Raw genomic sequence first — 19,519 nt, 5'->3', positions numbered from 1 at the left:
CACCTTATAAGAACGATATGCACATGATAATAGTGGCATGATGTTACAAGGGCAATATTTTTACCACCTATGCTTTAATTATCTGTGAGTTTCTTACCATTCAATAGTTCAACATTTTACTTATACGTATATAGTTCAAAGAATATGTTACAGAGCTTTACGAGAAAGGATATGTGTACAGAGAGATTGTTAAAATTATACAATACCAAAGAACACAATTTGAAGAAAGACTCTTCAATGTTTTCCACAGGAGTAGAAAATAGCACGCAATCAGAGACTTGGAACAGTAACATGGCTTTGAAAATACATCCAAGTCAATATGAAGTACGATCCACAGACATAATTTGAAATATATACTTACACAAGTTAACCTTCTAACCTAAATAGTCATTGAAATTGAGCTTTGCTATCTTCTGTTACTGCTTATTGGAAAATAAACAAAGATTTTAACCTGACAAAGGTTTAGAAGTTTAAAGCTCAAAATATTTCTACAAGTTTTTTTTAAAAGAACAGTAGTGAAACAAACAGGAATCACTGCAATTCCTTTCGACTAAATACCTATCAAGTATATTTATGCAAAGTACAATAGGCTCGTTATACCTTTCGTCTGCTTATAAATAGTCTTGGAAGCCAATGTTCACGTACAGTAGAGGGTCTATGGAAAGTTTATCAAGAAGTTTGGTGTAAGGTTGATCTTGTTATCCTTGGCATAAGCTTCAACAACAGAATTACAGTGCCGAATAACCACAACCGTCAGACTGAGTACAATTAAAAATAAAAGAAATAGTGCCAATGTCAACATTGAGTCTCAAATATCATTCTTATAAAGTGCAATTAATCTTAAGTAGCTAAAAGTTAGTAGGTTAGCGATACTTTAGACTTGTTTGACCTTTGACCATACGGTGGTGGATGCTATTTGACTCAATGTGGCGACTCAATGTTCAGTGAAATTAGATACCTTTGATTAACCAAGTATAATTTAATGATGTAATCCTATTTACAATGAAGGACCACTTTTACACAAAAAAATCAGCGTGGAAAGAATACCCTGTTGAGCTTGACTTTGAACCGAGTCAGTCTCATGGGAGAAAAATTATCAACTCAATCAGCATCACTCCTGAACTGAAACATTTTTATTGTTTGCTACATTCACCACAGTTGAACTGAAATTCCAAAGATCTGTTGTCAGATACGTTACTTCTTAGTTTTTGTTCAGTGACGTACACGTAGAAGTTCAGAATAACTGATGATGGATTGATATTAGTGCAATAGTTATTCCAATAAGAAGACCACTACTATGTCTGACATATTCCAGCCGACCTAATAAAACCTCGTCGGCACAAAATATAGGAAGTATAGAGTGTTGATATATTATCAAAATTATTTGTTTTTAATCGTAGATTATTGGAATTACTAATGTATTTTTCCCGTTGATCCTGTGGTTGGTTGACTCCAGTCAGAAACGAGAAGACTAGCTTGTTGGTTCGCAAGTTCTTCTGAAATACTATAAAGGCTTGGTTTGGTTTGAAGTTTCATTGGTGGTAGTGTCCAGGGTCACTGATGAGGAGTGGAATTCTCCGAAACTAGTCTGGTCCACAGACACACCTCCAATGAAAGGACAGACCATTCCAAGTTTTTACTTGTTGTTAAACAAATATTTAAAAACTATATTCAATTATTTGTTTTGTTGAATTTCGCGCAAAGTTACTTTAGGGCTATTTGCGTCAGACGTTCCAAATTTATAGGTGATGGACTAGAGGGAAGGCAGCTAACTCTTGAACTACTCTTTATCAACTATTGTTGGTATAGATCGTCACGATATAGTGCCCTCCCCCCCTCCCCCGGCTGAATGGACAAACACATGCTCGCAGATATGAGTCGAGCGTTCCTCGCCATCAGATGATTCAGATGTACGAAAAAAACAAAAAAAAAAACAGGCCAAAAAATGATTGGAAATAGTCCCAGTTTCTTTCCTCCATAAAACCATAAGTTATTTGACTAAGGTATTTTTCAGTAATGAAACTCTGTACTTTCACAAATATGAAAATTAGTTTTCCAATCAACTGTAGAAGTCAAATTCTTATCGTTGAGTCTCATTGTAAGTGTAGAGGATGACCCATATTTACATTAACATACAGTAGTTGTTAGTTTCCCTACAGATATCAAGATCTAACGCATATTTTGGTGGGTTCTTTAAACTGTTTACTGAACTTTTTCTCGAAGTAGTTCTTTATTCGGATATTTTTCTTTCCTGGATAGAATATCTCATATTTTTCCTCCAAAAAAACATAACACTGGAAAGTTATAGAAAGTTATAACACTGTAAGGTTGTGGAAAGTTATTTTTTCTAGAATATCTTTGTAGTGTTTAGAATAACACAATAGTCACCCTCTGGAGAGAATAAGAATAAAAAAAACAAATAATGGAAAAGATCATAAAATGCAACATTTTGTTGAATTACTTTTTTTTTTACTCTTGTAACACGAAAGTAATGAACTTTCAAATTACCATCTATTTTATACCGTTCATTGCCGTTAAGGTACACTATTGCAATATATTGAGTAATTTTATGTTTCTGCCCGTTAAGGATTCAGTGTAACGGGCTGACCAAAACAACTTGGATGATATCCTGACACTCATTTTATATGTAAAACAGATTGTGAACCGCAGATGGAATTAGTGGTATTAATTGCAATATTAATAGTATTTTTGTTTACTTTATTTGTGTAACTCGTATTATTAGAGTTAGAGATGCTGACCAATAAAGTTAATGACTCAAAAACAATATGGTGTTTAAATAGTTTAGAAGAATACTTTTCAAAACAGGTGGTGTCCATATGCACCCCATTGGTAGTTCTGGGGTTATTGTTCGTTTCTTCGTTGGTAAGCACAAAGATCAAAAACGGGCTATTTGTTCTGTGCCACCGAGAGTATCAAAACCCTATTTCATCACTATCAGCCGTCAGACTTACTGTGCTGAGCCACCGAGATGCGCTCTAGTGTTAAAATTCCAAAGTTGATTTTTCCTTAAATTTTCGATTTTAAGAATATTTTCTACAAATAGTAATTCATGTTAGGCAAACAATATCAGGTCTAATTAGCTGACGTTTCTTATTCAACAGCCTCATACGGGAGGACCGGGCATCATCAAGTGTTTACCGTGCCAGGACTGTGGATCCGATAGCTCTTAGTTTGCGTTCCGTTTGTAGTAAACACTTGTTCCGCATTTTGGCGTCGTGTAGTCTCTATGAGATCGACGGTCGAATCCCTGTATTGGTTATTTAGTTTGTCTGTTTGGAGTTTAGCACAAAGCTACACAATGGGCTATCTGTGCTCTCCCTACTACGGGTATCGAAACCCTGTTTCTAGCGTTGTTAAATCCGCAGACATACCGCTGTGCCACTGGGAGCTGTGTCGGTCAGACAAATACATTCTAAGAGATGGCGATAAGTAATATTGGCTAGTTGTCTTACCTCAACTTTGTCAGTTCTAAGTTAGGAACCTCTACACGCAAATAGCACTAGTTTAGCTTTACGCGAAAATTCAAATTTAACAAACAGCTCAAATTTGCACCTGTCACTCAGTAACGGTATTGGTTGTGTTGCCCACTGCGATCTTAATAAGTTCCATATGTCAAATAGTAGTAGATTTTTTTTTCTATTAACATTTATATTTTTTTTTAACAGAAGGAAAATGCAATATCAAAGTTTTAAGTAAACTTCAGTGATTAATTGCAGCAAGGACAACTCACAATTTATATTGTATTATTTATATTATTTGTAACACATTAATGTGATATTCCAGAGCTCCCCAGTGGTTCACCGATACGTTTGAAGGTTTATGACGCTAAAAACCGGCTTTCGATACTCGTGGTGGGCACAGCACAGTGAGCTTATTGTTTAACTTTGTGCTTAATGACAAACAAAGAAATCATATTCTAACTCGAATTGAATAAAGAACCAAGTGAATAAACAAGTAAAAATAACTTTGATAACATGACATAAAAAGAAATAAACACTAGGTAAACTATAAATGCCTAATATGGAATGTTTTAAAAGAGTTGTTAAATACATTAAAATAAATGACATTGCCACGACAGTTAAGTGTTAAAGTATTAAGTGTTTATGATTATATGGCAAGATAACTTCAAAGAAGTGGAAATTAAAATATGTTAACCTTTTAAATGTTCAAATAGATTATAAAAACACATAATTAATGACAAAGATAGACGAAAAACAAAACTCATCTTCTTATTCATGATGGTGAAACCGAAGTCTAATAATGAAGATGAAGACGGTTGATAAAACACAAATCATTTTGTTTACAAGGTTCGAACGTTTCGGAATACATTCATTTTATCTTCAACGAAATATGAAAATAATATTACAAATATGATTATTAATTAAAACTATAATATCATAATCACTAATTTACTTAGTTTTTAAAAGAAGTGATAAACGGAAAGATAAAACAAAAACAACAGTCGAGTTTAGGTGTGAAAACTTAAAACAATTATAGATCTAAAGAGCTTTGTGAGTCGTTAAGTCGGGTGATCTTTAGCTATGAGTAAACTTTCTTTAATGTATAGTTCAAGATCTGAAGATCGTGTGGTGATGACAAAGAAATCGTTAAATGAATTATTGTGACCCATGGTTTCAGAATATGAACGAATAGATGGGTGGCTGGATTTACGTAATGAACGATCGGTTCTGTTAGATATTCCTAAATGTTCACAGACTCTAGTTTTCTAGTGGCGTTTTGTTTTGTCGATGTACGCGACGTGACAGTCACTACACGAGCCATCAACGTAGAAGTTTAGGCAGTTGATATTTGTATTGAAAAAATTGTTTAATGCAAACTCTGTATATTGTCCGAGTTAAATTTGAAGGTAGAAGTTTTTTATTACGAAAGAGCATTTTTTTTTGAATTTATAGAGATTGTGAACCCATAAAAGGAAGGGAGATGATGAAAGGAAACTTGGGGACGATGTGCAGATGTGCTGGTGGTTGGAATTTGTTGTTTAGGAAATTGCGTGTAATCTTCGTTAGAAAATCAGCGGGATAGCCATTATGTAACTTGTGTTTGTGTAGAAGGGTAATTTCTTCGTGTAAAATAAAATAATTTGAACAAAAATTTAAAATTACTGTTTAACAATGATATGATTTTTCAGATTTCGCTGAAGATGGAATGGGTGTATTTCGAAACGTTCGAACCTTGTAAATAAAATGCTTTGTGTTTTATCAACCATCTTTATTATTATCTTCTTATTCACTTGAACTTTCACACTGGCTTGTGAATTTGATTAACAAATGTGCCATATTTAGCAGGAATTGAAGCAGTTTCAGGAACTAGCGACAATGTGATGCTACCTCCCGAGTGGTTAAACATATTTTATTCATGAACACAAACATTTCTTATGGGGAACCACTCAATGTATCTTGTCAATGAATACGCTACACAACTGTGCTTGTTTAGAAACTAATAACGGAAGGATCTCTTACCGTCTAATTTGGGAAGCAAGTGTATTCTGTGAAGTCTGCCTGTATGATTGTATAACTGTGGTTAATATTATTTAACAAAAGAAAGAAATGTATAATTAATTTCTGAAAAAAAACAGAGGGTGTCGATCATCCCTTGATAATGCTTAGTTATTAGACAACAATAAATCGCTCATAATTACTTTTGGATGTTCCCGTTTTAAGTAACCTTTCGTCAATTACGTACGTAATTTTGAAAGACGAGAGTTCCTTCGATAGTAATACACAAAATGAGACCTCGAAAGCTAGACAATAAACTTAATAACGATAAATAGAAATTTTAATGGAGTAAGATTACAAAAAAGGTTACAGCCTAAAATGAATATGGCTGAAAATAGCAAAACGAAGTTACGTATTATGATTTCAAAAGCAAAATAAAGTCAAGAAGTGTACATTACTGTTATAGTTTTTCTTTCGGATTCAAAAAACCTGATTTTGAGACAGAAATCTTTTTCATCTTTTTTAAATCAAAATAAAGGCAAAATATTCCAATAAAGCTATCCGTTTTATGATTTCAAGTTGAAATATACATGCTAACGTAGTAGATTGAAGTCAAAGATTGCAGAGCATTTTTTATCCTTGCGTAAAATTTTCAGAATTAGATCTAAAAGTTCTAAAAAAGATAATTTTATGATAATGCACAAAGAAATTCTACCTGTCTACCTATGTATGTATGTATAAATCATCTTATCCTAAATACAACAGCTCCAGTAGAAAATGAGGTAAAATAGTTCCCCTATATTTGTCATCAGAAGTCAAATTTCAAAAAATGTTGATCCCAATACGTGAATGGTACGTTTAAAAATTACAACGCTAAAATATGAAATTTGATTTTTCATGGTGTAAAATGCAGATGGCTCATTGTATAGCTTTGAACTAAGAATCAGCAAGAATGACAACATAAATGCTGTCCGTTTCGGTTGCAGAGTCAGTTTTAAACCGCCGTGTTTAGCACTACCACCCATAAGACAATTATAAATTTCCAGTATCAATGAAATAAATAGCCCTTCCGTATTATTATACCATTAAAAGATGCATTCTTTCTGTTCTAGATTATTTGTGGTCTAAGTTTTTTAATATCTACTTTATTAACCTAAAGCAGTAGGAATGTATATTTTTCGCGAATGTTGCCTGTAAACAATTTTGGCTTTATTCTGTAGTAGTTATAATAAACCTTTAAACCCTTCATTCCCAGTACTTCAGTCACCATCATATCTTGCATTCTATTCCATTTTACTACAATACCGTAACTAACTTTTTCTGCAGATTTTAGAATGTGTGTTTTCATGCATGATGCTGTGTAGGTATTTATACTAATGCAATATATAATAAAATAAATGTGCAATGAGGAACACGTACATCCTTCTACAGCCACAAAGGATGTTAATATTTTCCTACATTGGAACTATAAATTTTTACACGTAACTTTAAAGTATTGAAGGTACGTTTCGTTATTGTTTGTTTGTTTTGCTGAATTTCGGCAAAACTAACTGTTCCTAATTTGGAATAAGATTAGAGAGAAGGCAGTTATTCAACATCACCCACGGTCAATCAACTCTTCTCATATCAAACAGTGATATTTATTGTCACTCTTATAACGCATTCACGGCCACAAATTACTGATCGTGATTATTTTTTTCAGTAGTAACGGGGCGCGACCATAGAACTTAAGATTCGCAATCTGGAACGCTAACTACAGTGAAGCGTTCTGCCCACATTTTGTAATAAAACTAATGCATGGTGATCATATTTCAAGTTTAATGTTTAAACTAAAACCTTACTGTTCTTGATCAAGCTAATTCATGACCATGTATATGCTAAACTTCTCATCCTATCTTATGAAATGTCTAGGAAATAAAGCTTTAGTTAATAGCCACACAAGGGTATGCATAATCATCGTTATCCACTCATGTAGCAATCGTTAGAATTGAAACGTTCTCACATATTAATAATAATTATAAAAACTTTTTATTTCAGCCAACATTTCGGCATTGCTTCTTCGTCAGGTAAAACGTTGGCTAAAATAGAAAGTATTTTTATTATTATCTGGATGGTAAAGGTCGTTTTTATTCTAACATTATTTCAAAATGTCTAAATATCTCCAGTATGCAGTAAAAACTCTAAAATATTAGGAGTATTCTGTTTATTACTATAATGAATATCGGGTTGAATTTTCTACTGTTATTGAGTTAATTTTTTTTCAGTAATTCTCGAAAATACATGAGGTGTCAAAATGTTGCCCACTTATAGTTATAATACGTTCCATATAGTTACATATATAATTATCTGGTCCGTATAATAACACAGAATGAATCACTATAGAAATAATTACTGGAATATCTTATTCTTTAAAAACTCACATACCCACCGTATAGAAATCTGAAATCGCCATTTTTCACCGTATTAAGATGTTACCTTCTAATGCGTGTACAAAGTTGCATATTTACGACGTGAAGCTTACATACTTGAATGTTTTCTGAAAAATATTGTTTGTTGCAGATTTTTCCACTACAAAATGGATACGCGATTCTGCAGGAAATCCTTATTGTAAGTATTAATTATTAGTCAATCAATGTAAGCAAAGAGTACATTTTGCTTGTACTTCTTGATATATATAATTTTGTTATTTTTTTACAAATACATTTTTTGTTGTACATTTGCAATTACCTTTGAAAAGTTAATATGTGTTTATATAAAAATTACGCCCCTCCACTCTCGGGTGTCTGAGGCCTTATAACGCAAAAAAATCGGATTTCAACATCCGCGATGGGTAGAGCACATATAGGCCATGGCGTAGCTTTATGTATAACAACAAACAAAGAATAGAAGTCAATTTTTATAAATGAAAACATAAACTAAGTTGACAATAAAAAAATCATTTAAGCTAGAAGACGAAGTTTTGCATATTTTACATTTTTATGACACCTTCATTTCTACCCGTACAGAACAACACAGTGAGAAGGTGCCAGAATTATCAGTAGTTTTAATAATTATGTAACTCAGTTTGGCACTCAGAAAAATACTAGAGAAATTTAGTTCAAATGTTTAACTCTGGAGTTTTATGAATAAGCAGGCTGCATAGAAGGCATCTCAAAACTGTTTTTTTTTCTGTTTTGTTTAGTAATTACATTGAAAATGTGAGCAAGTTTATGTAAAACTTCTACTTAAAAAAAACAGGTTTAACATTAGTTTGCACAAATTACTCATGCTTAAACCTAATGACGTAATAACTCCATTATGTCATTTATGTTTTGAACAAGAAAAAATTAGTCCTGAAATTATACACGATACTGTTGAAATGTAAACTTCAGAACTTGAATGTAAAATATTTGTGATCCAACATTCTCTCCTCACATATAACTGGTTTGGAATTTCTTTCCAGGTAATTTGTCCTCGATTTTACTGACGGTTGTGATTCTCTGTGAAATCATGGAATTAAAACTGATGTTTGTGACTTAGTCAATTGTTTTATGTAACAAGAATTTTAAATAGAGGAACCATTTGGCCCGGTGGATACCTTGAAGTGCCTGCGTCTACGTCCCTTCAGAATATAACTGTGATAGATGCTTCGACCAAGTAGTCCCGGTTTTTTTGGGCGATGCAGTGGCATTCGTACATCTCCTGTATGTAATCGCATCAAAGCCAATTTTGTTGGTTGTTGTTTATGTATAATCACATAATTAAATATCGTACCTAACTGTTGTGGTTGGTTTTTGGATGCCTTAAGAACGCAAAAACTGTCCAGTCATATTGTACTTCGGCAGTTTAATGTTCTTCGTAAGGGAATAAAATATTGCTTTTTTCTGCGATTTAGTCTCACGTTCATTTCGCGTTAAAACAAATAAATAATTGCATGAGCTGTATGATACTGTATAATACATCTAACCATATTAATTTGTAAAGTGAGAATATTTAACACGTCCCTCAGGAGTCAAGGGGTGTCTTTACACTATAATTTGTTGAATATTAAAAGTAAGTTCAATCCGGAAACTCCCAAAGAGAGCGATTTTGGACGTATCTTTTCAAGACAACTTCGAGACAAATTTTTGTGTGTTAATTGATAAGTTTTTAAAGTGAAATCCAGCATCCTCAAGTCTCCATACTAGCTAGTACTAAGGTCTACCCGCTGGGAGTAAAATCAGTATATATCAATAAAGCCACATTTTCAGCATCATTAATTAAACAATTGTCAACCTTTTATGCTTCTGCTATCACGTTTTTATACTTAGCTTTCAACTTAATTACGAACGATTTCACCTGCGATTCGGTAAGGAAGGTCGAAGCATCATGATAGTCAACAGTAGGATGAGCAGATAAGAACAGTTTGAAAGCAACTACAGACATAATATTGCACTCGGCTTACTGAACAATATTTACAAAGGTGTTCTAAATGGTTCCTTAATACCTTTGTGTGTCATTTGGAGACTTCCATGCTTCTTGTGCTTGGCCGTTAAGTTTGTGATGCGCTGACAGATTTCAGTCACCTTACCACTTCAAATAACTTTTCGCAGCCTTAACATTAAAAGAGTGCAGGAAATTCCTTCTTTTTACCCAAATGTCCAAAAAAATTCAGTTCAACTTAAGAAAAACCGGATTAGATAGTTGTTTTTTTTTAATCACAAATGTCCCCCATTGACTTGCGAAGGGCCTGTTAAACAATATACGCGTTGATTCTGATGAAAGAATGGCCTTCTGAGTGAGGAAGCTTTCTACAATTTTCCCAGTCCAAGGGACTTAACTATGGCAAACCAATAATATATACTGTCTTTTGGCGTGTCGCGTTGGTTACAGTAATAGCCGTAAGGAGAGTTTCTCGAAATTTCAGCTTACGTAACAATACAAACGATACACCAGTATTTACGTACACACACATATATTATTGATTCTTACTCTCGATAATTTTCTACAATTTTAGTGAATGGGCGGGAATTTCGCAATACAGAATTAACACTATAAGTTATGTACATTCCTGCGTATAAATTTAACTTAAACAAACATCGATATTAAAATAGATATATGACAGTAAATCCGTCACAATAGGAAGTTTTACTGTCATGGATAATGATAATTTAAGGTTCTTAATAACAAAAATTGGTCCCAAGTATCGGGAGTATACCAAAATTAGCTGGATGCACACAAAACAACTCATTAGTAAATATTCTAAAAGTGTTTGCATAAATGTTGTAAAAAATGAAAACTTAAAAGTTAATGAATTTAAAAAATCGGAAATGAGTTGAGGACGAAATCCATAAACGCATAAAATAAATGTTACTATTAACAGCAACTTATGAAACAAAAGAAAGTTAGTCAGTTCATAAATTCTTCGCATAGTTAATATATCTTTATATTGTTGCCAGGTGAACCTAGATCGAACAAACAATATATTAATATCACGGAAGAGAATATTTGGAGAATTTTGTTTGCAGAGAGGCAACAAGTGAAACTCAACCAAAAGAACAAAACACTGATTACAGTTTCATAAAGAAAAATACACATTTGAGCAAGCCTTTGTAAAGTAGAACCTAGACCTTTATGGCCTGTGATCTCAAGTTGGACAAAGTCTTTCCCTTATATTTTGGCTAGCGTCTCTGTGTACAGCAAATAGGACTTCACTTAAAAAATGTAAATTTACATAGATAATCAACAATAAAAAAATAACACTGCTTAGTGTTATAAAAAATGTCAAGGCTTTACCAAGATTCCAATTCGGCAAGGTCACCATGTTACGAGGCAAGCCTCATTAACATAAAAGGGAAATCAGAGTTTTGGGTTCATCTAGCTCTAAACACAAATAACCAACGTTCTAGAAATCCAGTGATATTAATTCACTGAATTATCCAGCAAATAGGAAACCTGTGAAGAATAGACAAGACTTGGGCTTAGATGTTCAACGTTCGGAACTTTTCTCTGAGGCACGGTTAACGAGTTCAAAGTTGAACACATCCTATTGATTTATATCTTGTGACTAAATGCAAAGTTCTGTACCAGAAATTGTAAAAGTACTTGAATGAAAATATATTCACATATTAAATGATAGTGGGAATTAGTTTACAGTAGCTACATATTACATTTCACAACTCCCGCCAGTAAAACTTAGTTTTAAATTTAATATATATATATAGATCTAGAGCTTAACTTACAAATACTAATAAATTTATATACGAGGTACATACAAGCATGTTAAAACCGATAAAGACAGCATCGCAAAAAAGATATTACGGTCTTATCCATTGATGATTAATTCGGAAAATGTAATAATATAATACCTAAATTGTTCTGGATTCTCAAATTACGAGAATCTATATTCAAATACAGGTTTATTGCCAGTAAAAAGAGACCCGTATCTAACGAATTATAAAACCTAATCAGTGAGGATCTTAATACATTAAGGAGTATTTAACCCAATGTGGCAAAAAAATCATCGAAGAAAAAGACAGAATTAAACCGTTAATTATCATCAATTATTCTATAGATTTCAAGTAAAAACGTAAAGATATTCATGCTAAAACAATTGAAACTTTTGGCTCTTGTAACCTTAATACGAGCCATCCTAAATAAAACTTAAAAACAACTTTCCTCAGCAATATCTATACCATTTTAGAAGTTGTACTAAACTATTATTTTTTATTAGATAACAAATATTTTAATGATAATTTTAATAGTAAAAAGAAGCATTTAACGAATTATTAGAAGATGCGCATCTTTTTACTTTATAACATATTTTCAGCAAATATAGAGAATATTTCAGGTTGACAATTTCAACCCTAAAGTTCTTGATTTAGTATTATTATTTACACTTAAAATTTTATTTGTAACAAAATTTAATAAAGAAGACTAAAAAATAATTTACATGATTTTCGTATTTGTACAGTATTACTCTTCATACTGTTTAGCCAAAGTTTCTTGATACTACTTAATAACATATTTACTTCACTAAAAAAACTGCACATTATTTGAGTTAAGATAAAAGTATCAAACACAAAATACTTGATAAAACAAGACACTTCTAATTTCGAAGTTATAAACTTACCATTTGCTAATCAAATATTAGAAAAGTTGAGTAGTTATTAGCTATAATACAATGTATTCAACATTACAAAATTTCATACACAGAACTCATAAACTCACGTCTTTTTGTTGTTGTTTTTTACAAAAGTGGTTTCATTTACCTTTTATTAAATAACAAGATTATCTAACTTTTAAAAAAATTCAAATATACTTTCAACAGCTTATGGATTCAAATTTTAAGAATAGTATGGTCTTTTCAAATTTTGTGTTCGATATTTTTAACGTGAAAGGAACCTTATGCTAAACGTGCAACTACGATGCTTCATAGCTCTTCGATACAGAAGAGAAAAGGGAAAAAATACAAACCAACAAACCATATTCATAATAAAATTATTAAAGTTTGCTAATGACACTGCACATTTCTAAATTAAACTACTAAATCAAACTGCTTGCCTGCGTTCTGAGCCGATAAACAATCCACTACATTCATACGTCATCATAGGATAGGTTAGTATAATATATGTAGATTACAGTTTACTACACTTGTGCTATATCTTCCTACGGTGTAATATTATCCTAATTCTTCAATATTGAGACAAATGACACATTGTATAATTATTAAACAATTTATAAGAATGTATAATTACTGAGTATAACATACTGAAGTTGTTCAGTGTTTTATAAACGAGTTAACCAATGTGTTTAGAAAAATGTTTAGGATACTTGTTTTTAAATATGGGTTTTTGCTTAGTGTGTGTGTGTAGATTAGTATTCTACGTACAAACGTTTATCAACACGTTTCTGCAAAGTGGAGGCTATTAGTTGTAAGCACTGCTAAATATGGTACGTTTTTGCAATACGCTTATTACTTAGCGCATTTTTTTATTCTAATGTGTTTGTGCTATAGTTTTGCTTTCAACTAAAAATTAAAGCCAAGGGATTTTAATATTTTGGGGTTCAACAGCACACATATGCAAAACACCAACTATATACTGGCTTTTCTGCTATTTTCTTCTTATCAATCGGAGAATAATGGGACATTCGCTTTGGTCACATGCTGCATTGAGGTTCTACAGATATGAATACCTGGAGGCGATGACATTTTTGGTTTAAAGTCCTAGCGATCCCGCTCACCCCCAGAAAATAAAATAAAGTATAAAGTACAAATAAAAGCAGCGTCAATTGTGATTACTACTACAGAATTTAAAATAAAATATGAACATATATCCAACCGTGACGGAACTTAAATACAATAGACTAGTAGGCTACAGCATTATAAACACACTGCAAAATGACATATGTAATTCTACAAAAAATAGATAATATTTTACACATTCAGATGAATGTAACTCTGTGTACATCGGCTTACTTTTTCATGCCCCCACCAGTGACACAATGGTATGTCTGCGGACTTACAACGTTAGAAACCAGGTTGCGATACCCATGGTGGGCAGAGCACAGATAGCCCATTATGCTTAAGTTCAAACAGGAGCTACTTGACTTTCATGAAATGAATAAGTAAGTATACTGATAAAATTTTGTCCCCAGTGGGTCAATGATAAGTTTACAGACTTCCAACTCTAAAATCCGGAGTTCTATTCTCTGCGGTAGACAGAACTCATTTTGTCCATTGTCAATGTTTGGCTTTGAGCTAAAAGAAACAAAACTGATAAAATTTATGAAGATCAGTGAAATCTATTATCTGAGCAAAATGAGTAATTTAGCCTTTTTAGTCTCTTATCAATGGATTTACCACGTGCGTATAGTTTATAATTCATGATGCGTAAAATGACCATTATAGTCTCAGTACATGTAATAAAAAAAATATACAATTTTCACTTCTGTTGATTTTCCAATGAAATACCAGTTTTATTTCTTTGAACCATAAGCAAAATTAAATGAAATTCCTTATTTTAGTACTAAGAGTGCGTCATGCATATATTTTACGCATTCAAAACAAAGGATGAGTGAATATACGAAAGCAAGAACCAGATCATGTTGAAAAATATCTTGAATTTAAAAATAAATTCTTGAAAGTTCCTATACTGTTTTAAAGGTGAGAAAAACTACTTCGTTAACTTTAATTAGTCAAGAATAAAATGTTTATATAAACTTAGTACAAAGTCAATTTGTATTAATGTACATCTTATTTAGTATCATGAGAAAGAAAACCATAAAGTAGGAATGAGAAGTAATATCATGATAATTAGGTTAAGATTGTGTTGATGCTAAAATCTTGGTAAATAATACATCATAACACCAAAATACATATACAGATTTGTTTAAATGAACCAATAATATACGTATTTGGTAAAGTGGAGTTTTTTATGTAGCTTGGATTTTGTATCTTTGTAACCTTTGAAAACGTGTTTCTCGTACATATTTCATTATTAAATGCAAAAAATTTTTTATACTTAATAAATAGCTTGTATTCATTGACATGTTCATTACATCGAAGTGAGTTACTTTAAGATTAAATAGTGCTGTACACACAATTAAAATTTCTTTGATGTTTACCAAAAAGTAACTGAAACAGTTCTTCTAAATATTTTAGAAACATTCAGTCTGCAAACAGACCTCTTTACACAGATCCGAACACCATCTATCCATATTGTTATCGCATCTCTAGTTAACCACAATTAACCTTTGGCATGGGAAATTAACCATCTTCTGAAGAACAAGTTTTCCATTGTAAGTCTTCTGTCTGTCATAACTCCATCTCCTGACAACAAGTAGATCAAGAAACCATGATCTTCAACAATCAATCTATCATTAACTCTTCCATCATAAATCTGAGAAACCAATATAATTTGTCCATGTGGATATTGCCAACTAAATGTTTTGCAGTGTTATGGGTTTTGTAATTTTTAATGTTTTCACACAATGAATAAATGTTTCAATACAGCCTATTACACAAGTAATTTTAGGATGATTTCAACAAAATGGTAGTGGTAAACAAGCTCAAATTGTATTGCTTGGCAACCAAATTACCAGTTTTTCAAATTTATCAGCCAACACCATAAATAACCAAATATTTTGCCTTTAAAACTTGTTTTCTTTATTGGAAATATCCTTCCCCAGGTTTTCTAATACAATACTCAACTTACGTTTAATAAGAAAAAAAAAATGGGTCTCACGCAGTCATATGGTACAAACATCTATTGAACTGCTCTGTGATTGGCTAAAGTTATAATCACGTGCGACACCTGCATAAATTAGTGAGAACCAAGCGAACATTTCACCCTCTTCTAGTCGGTAATTAATAAATTATTTTGGCATTTCGTAAGTATCATCACGAGGAAAAAATGCCAGATTCTATCACTGAGTTGGCCCGGCATGGCCAGGTGGTTAGGGCGCTCGACGGGTTTGAATCCCCGTCAGACCAAACATGTTCGCCCTTTCAGACGTGGGGGCGTTATAACGTGACGGTCAATCCCACTATTCGTAGGTAAAAGAGTAGCGGTGGGTGGTGATGACTAGCTGCCTTCCCTCTAGTCTTACACTGCTAAATTAGGGACGGCTAGCGCAGACAGCCCTCGTGTAGCTTTGCGCGAAATTCAAAAAACAAAAAACAAACAAACTATCACTGAGCACCGGTCTAAATTTTTTTGCTCTCTTATGCTTTATCAACTATAACAATAGTGTAATTATCGGAAGCATGAATATTTACTAACAGTTTATAGTATATTATTTTATTGATAGCAGTTTCAAGTTTGCACGCTTACGTTTTCGCTTCAAACTTTATTTTGATTTGTTTAAGAGATGACGTCCAAGTATGTCTCGATTTTACAAATACTTAGTATTTTGACGTTATTTGTACATTGTACAACCATTCAGAGAAAATCAATTTCTAGCAATTTCTGCCATAATATTAATATTCTTTTATTAAACAAAATAATGTCATTTTGTTCACTTCATGGGCCTACTTGTTGACTTTTCACGTAAGCAATAACGACACCATGCGACACCAGGTTATAACAAAAATATCAAATTCGTCTGTACATTTAATAACAGAGAGCTTTTACTGAGACACAAATAATTTGTTGTCGCCTCAGTTACCCATTGTATTGGGTCAGATCCTAAGGGTGTCGCATAGGCCCTATCATGGAAAGACTGTTGTAAGAAATACATAGTTAAAATACACTTCGGAGATTTTTATCAATGTTGTGTCTTGTGATTCTTGGCGATAATAACTTCCCTATTGTCGCTTATGAAGTGACTAAAAGTGACACGAGTAACGCATTCATTTTGAGAGAGAGAGATTACCCAATTGGTTTCTATATAGTGGTTAGTTCTTTTTGTCTCTATTCAGATTTTGGACAGATTTCCTTCACATTTGCAGGAAATTAGGACTCTGTGATACATTTTTCGCGTTACTCAAGTTATTGCAATTGCTATTCTTATTCTTGAGACCGCTGTATTTGAGAATACAGTACTGGTAACAGGAGTTTCATTGGCAGTGTCTAATGGTAAAGTAATATGTTACAAAGAGTTGGTGTTAGAAGTGTATTGATATATGAATGTAAAGGTGAACACATTAACAATTAACAAGATGGAATCCTCAATAGCCGCGGTACTTGAAATTATTTTAAGCAGGATTAGAGTAAATTAATCTATGAGACTTTTTTTTCTTTTTTATTGGCTATATTTTTGTGCTCCAGTAATACCAAGCGTGGGCCGCGTGTATACCCAATTCGATTTTATTACTCATCAGGACCCCTACCAGCCTACTCTCAAATTCTTTTAGGCAGGACTAGGGAAAATTAACCTATGAGACCTTGGGCGTTTGACCTCCTGAGTCCAAAACTGTAATTAGATCTCAAATGAGATGACGGAGATGTGAGCTAAACGTTTGTACTTGAAAAACTCCATTCTGTGAGCCGCTATGCCGCAGCTAAAACCTTTTAGCGTCAATGTGTTGAGTTGCATCAATATGTGGCCTATAAAGAAGCTTATTTTTACTTGATAAAATGTTGGTAACAGAGCACGAGGATGTCATAACACCCGCGTGTTTCGGAAGTAGGATCAGTACTTGATTGTATGAGCGAGAGAATAAATATTTTATGTGAGGAGGTGAAGAATTGTTATTAATAACGTAAAGAAAAGTGACAGTTTGTAGTGTATTTGGATGTAAAGCCATCATAAAGCCGTATACTGATCCAAAATGGAGATGTATTGGTTTCTGTGTAGTTAATGTAAATTTAAGTCCTCATTATCCAGTCGATATCTGTGGCATTCTTTAATGAATTACACGGGAGTTTCAATGGCTGACGAAGTGACAGCATCATTGTTCAGGATTGAATGAACGTACAGAAATGTACATACACTCATCTGATATTAAAGCACGAAACCCCACTGTTATTGTTAAACACTCTTTTTTTTTATCTTATTTTATTCATATGTATTCTCGTTATGTTTATCTGTTTTTGTGTATGCTGTAAGCTCCTGAATAAGGCTATTAGCTAAAACGATGATCAAAGAAAAAAATATTCCGGAGGTAAGTATTTTTTATATTATAGATTTCTTTTTATTTCAGCTGATGAATTAAAAGTATGTGTTTTGTTTTAAGCGTAATAAAACGTTTATTGTGATTTAAATATTTTCTACCTACGTTCTAAAAGATTTAACCAATATGAGATATTGTTACGAGGTGTTTTTTCTTCCCGGTCTAGGTAATGACCACTTCACTCTTTTATGAAAGTTAAACGAATGTTAGTATTAGGAAATTGTTCAAACATGTTATGCAGTGGATATGATATTTTAATAGTTACCGGAAAGGTTCGGGTTTGAAACGTTTGTTTAGTGAATTAAAAGTTTTCTTTTTAGAAAACGTGTGAAATTCATGGTTCTTACATACTTATTATTGATTTTATAATTTTAATAGTTAATAAGTTTATCGCTTAGATATCACCAGCAAATTGCTGTGCTTAATAAGCTTAGATCTATGGCATGTATAAACATGTATATCACCACGTGAGAACTGAAGTATATATATAGCTGACTGGACAAGTTTACGTAGATTTGTAAAACTTACAAAATATAATTTTAAAGTTAGAATAAGATGTTAAGAAAACTGCTGGTAGGGCAATACTAATCTAATTACTATTAAATGGGCAATTATACACCTAAAAAAGAGGAAGTAGAACATTTAACTAACTAATAACTATCTAGTTGTCCAAGTACCATACAGTTGTCATGGATTCTTAATTACTACATGTTAAATACTTCAAAATAATTTTTTACTGGAAGATTTATTTATTTTCGAAAAGTCAGCATGTATTTCTTATTGCAAGTTAATCCTCAGGATAGTGGTGTTATTTAAAATTTAGTTAGTTTTGTGGAAATAACACCGCGTGACAAACAGAAATCTATTGAATAGAAAGTTTTCAGTTTGGTTTTGATATCTGAAATGTTGACTACTTTGTATAGATTAATAAGGAATTACGTTTTAGATTATTTTGTTGTTTTGTTTTATTTAGCGTCACAAAAGTAGTTTGAATATTTCTAGCAAACAAATTAAAACATCTGTAGTGTATATAGAGCTTTAATAGCAGTTTTAAATCTCCTTTTTTAAGGTAGAAATTCTACACGAGGTCAATCAAACTACTTTGACCTTTAAATAATGATAGAAATGCAACCAGAGTGAAATAAACCAAATGTTGTTTATGATAGATATAATTTGTTGATATACCAATAATGAAATAGATGAAGAAACAAAAATATGGTTATTGTTAGTTTGTTTTGTTGCTAAGCTCAAAGCAACAAAATAGGCTATCTGTTACTGTTCTCCACGAGAAGCCCGATTGTTAACGGAATAAGCCCTCAGACTTACCGTTGAGCCACTGGGTGGCAAAAGGGTTAATATGTGATTGCATGAAGAGAACTGAGAAGATGAAATAGGAGTCTTGTATAAAGAAAACTTCCTTTTTATAGGCCCGGCATGGCCAGGTGTTTAGGGCGCTCGACTCATACTC

At 32.6% G+C, this 19,519-nt stretch overlaps 1 protein-coding gene across 1 annotated transcript in view; it reads left to right on the top strand.

Annotated features, from left to right (window-relative positions):
* Positions 1–9,346, top strand: part of LOC106459350 (dorsal-ventral patterning tolloid-like protein 1) — a 74,154-nt gene extending 64,808 nt beyond the window's left edge. Inside the window, exons 12-13 of the mRNA XM_022385825.1 lie at positions 8,037–8,084; positions 8,920–9,346. Of these exons, the coding sequence (XP_022241533.1) occupies positions 8,037–8,084; positions 8,920–8,996 (125 nt within the window). The 3' untranslated portion in view covers positions 8,997–9,346. The remainder of the gene's footprint in view (positions 1–8,036; positions 8,085–8,919) is intronic.
* Positions 9,347–19,519: the final 10,173 nt, after the last annotated feature.

The sequence above is a fragment of the Limulus polyphemus genome, unplaced genomic scaffold (genome assembly GCF_000517525.1).
Source record: "Limulus polyphemus unplaced genomic scaffold, Limulus_polyphemus-2.1.2 Scaffold596, whole genome shotgun sequence".
Lineage (NCBI taxonomy): Eukaryota > Metazoa > Arthropoda > Merostomata > Xiphosura > Limulidae > Limulus > Limulus polyphemus.
The sequence above is the reverse complement of the archived record's forward strand: the minus strand, read 5'-3'. Positions and strand labels throughout refer to the sequence as shown.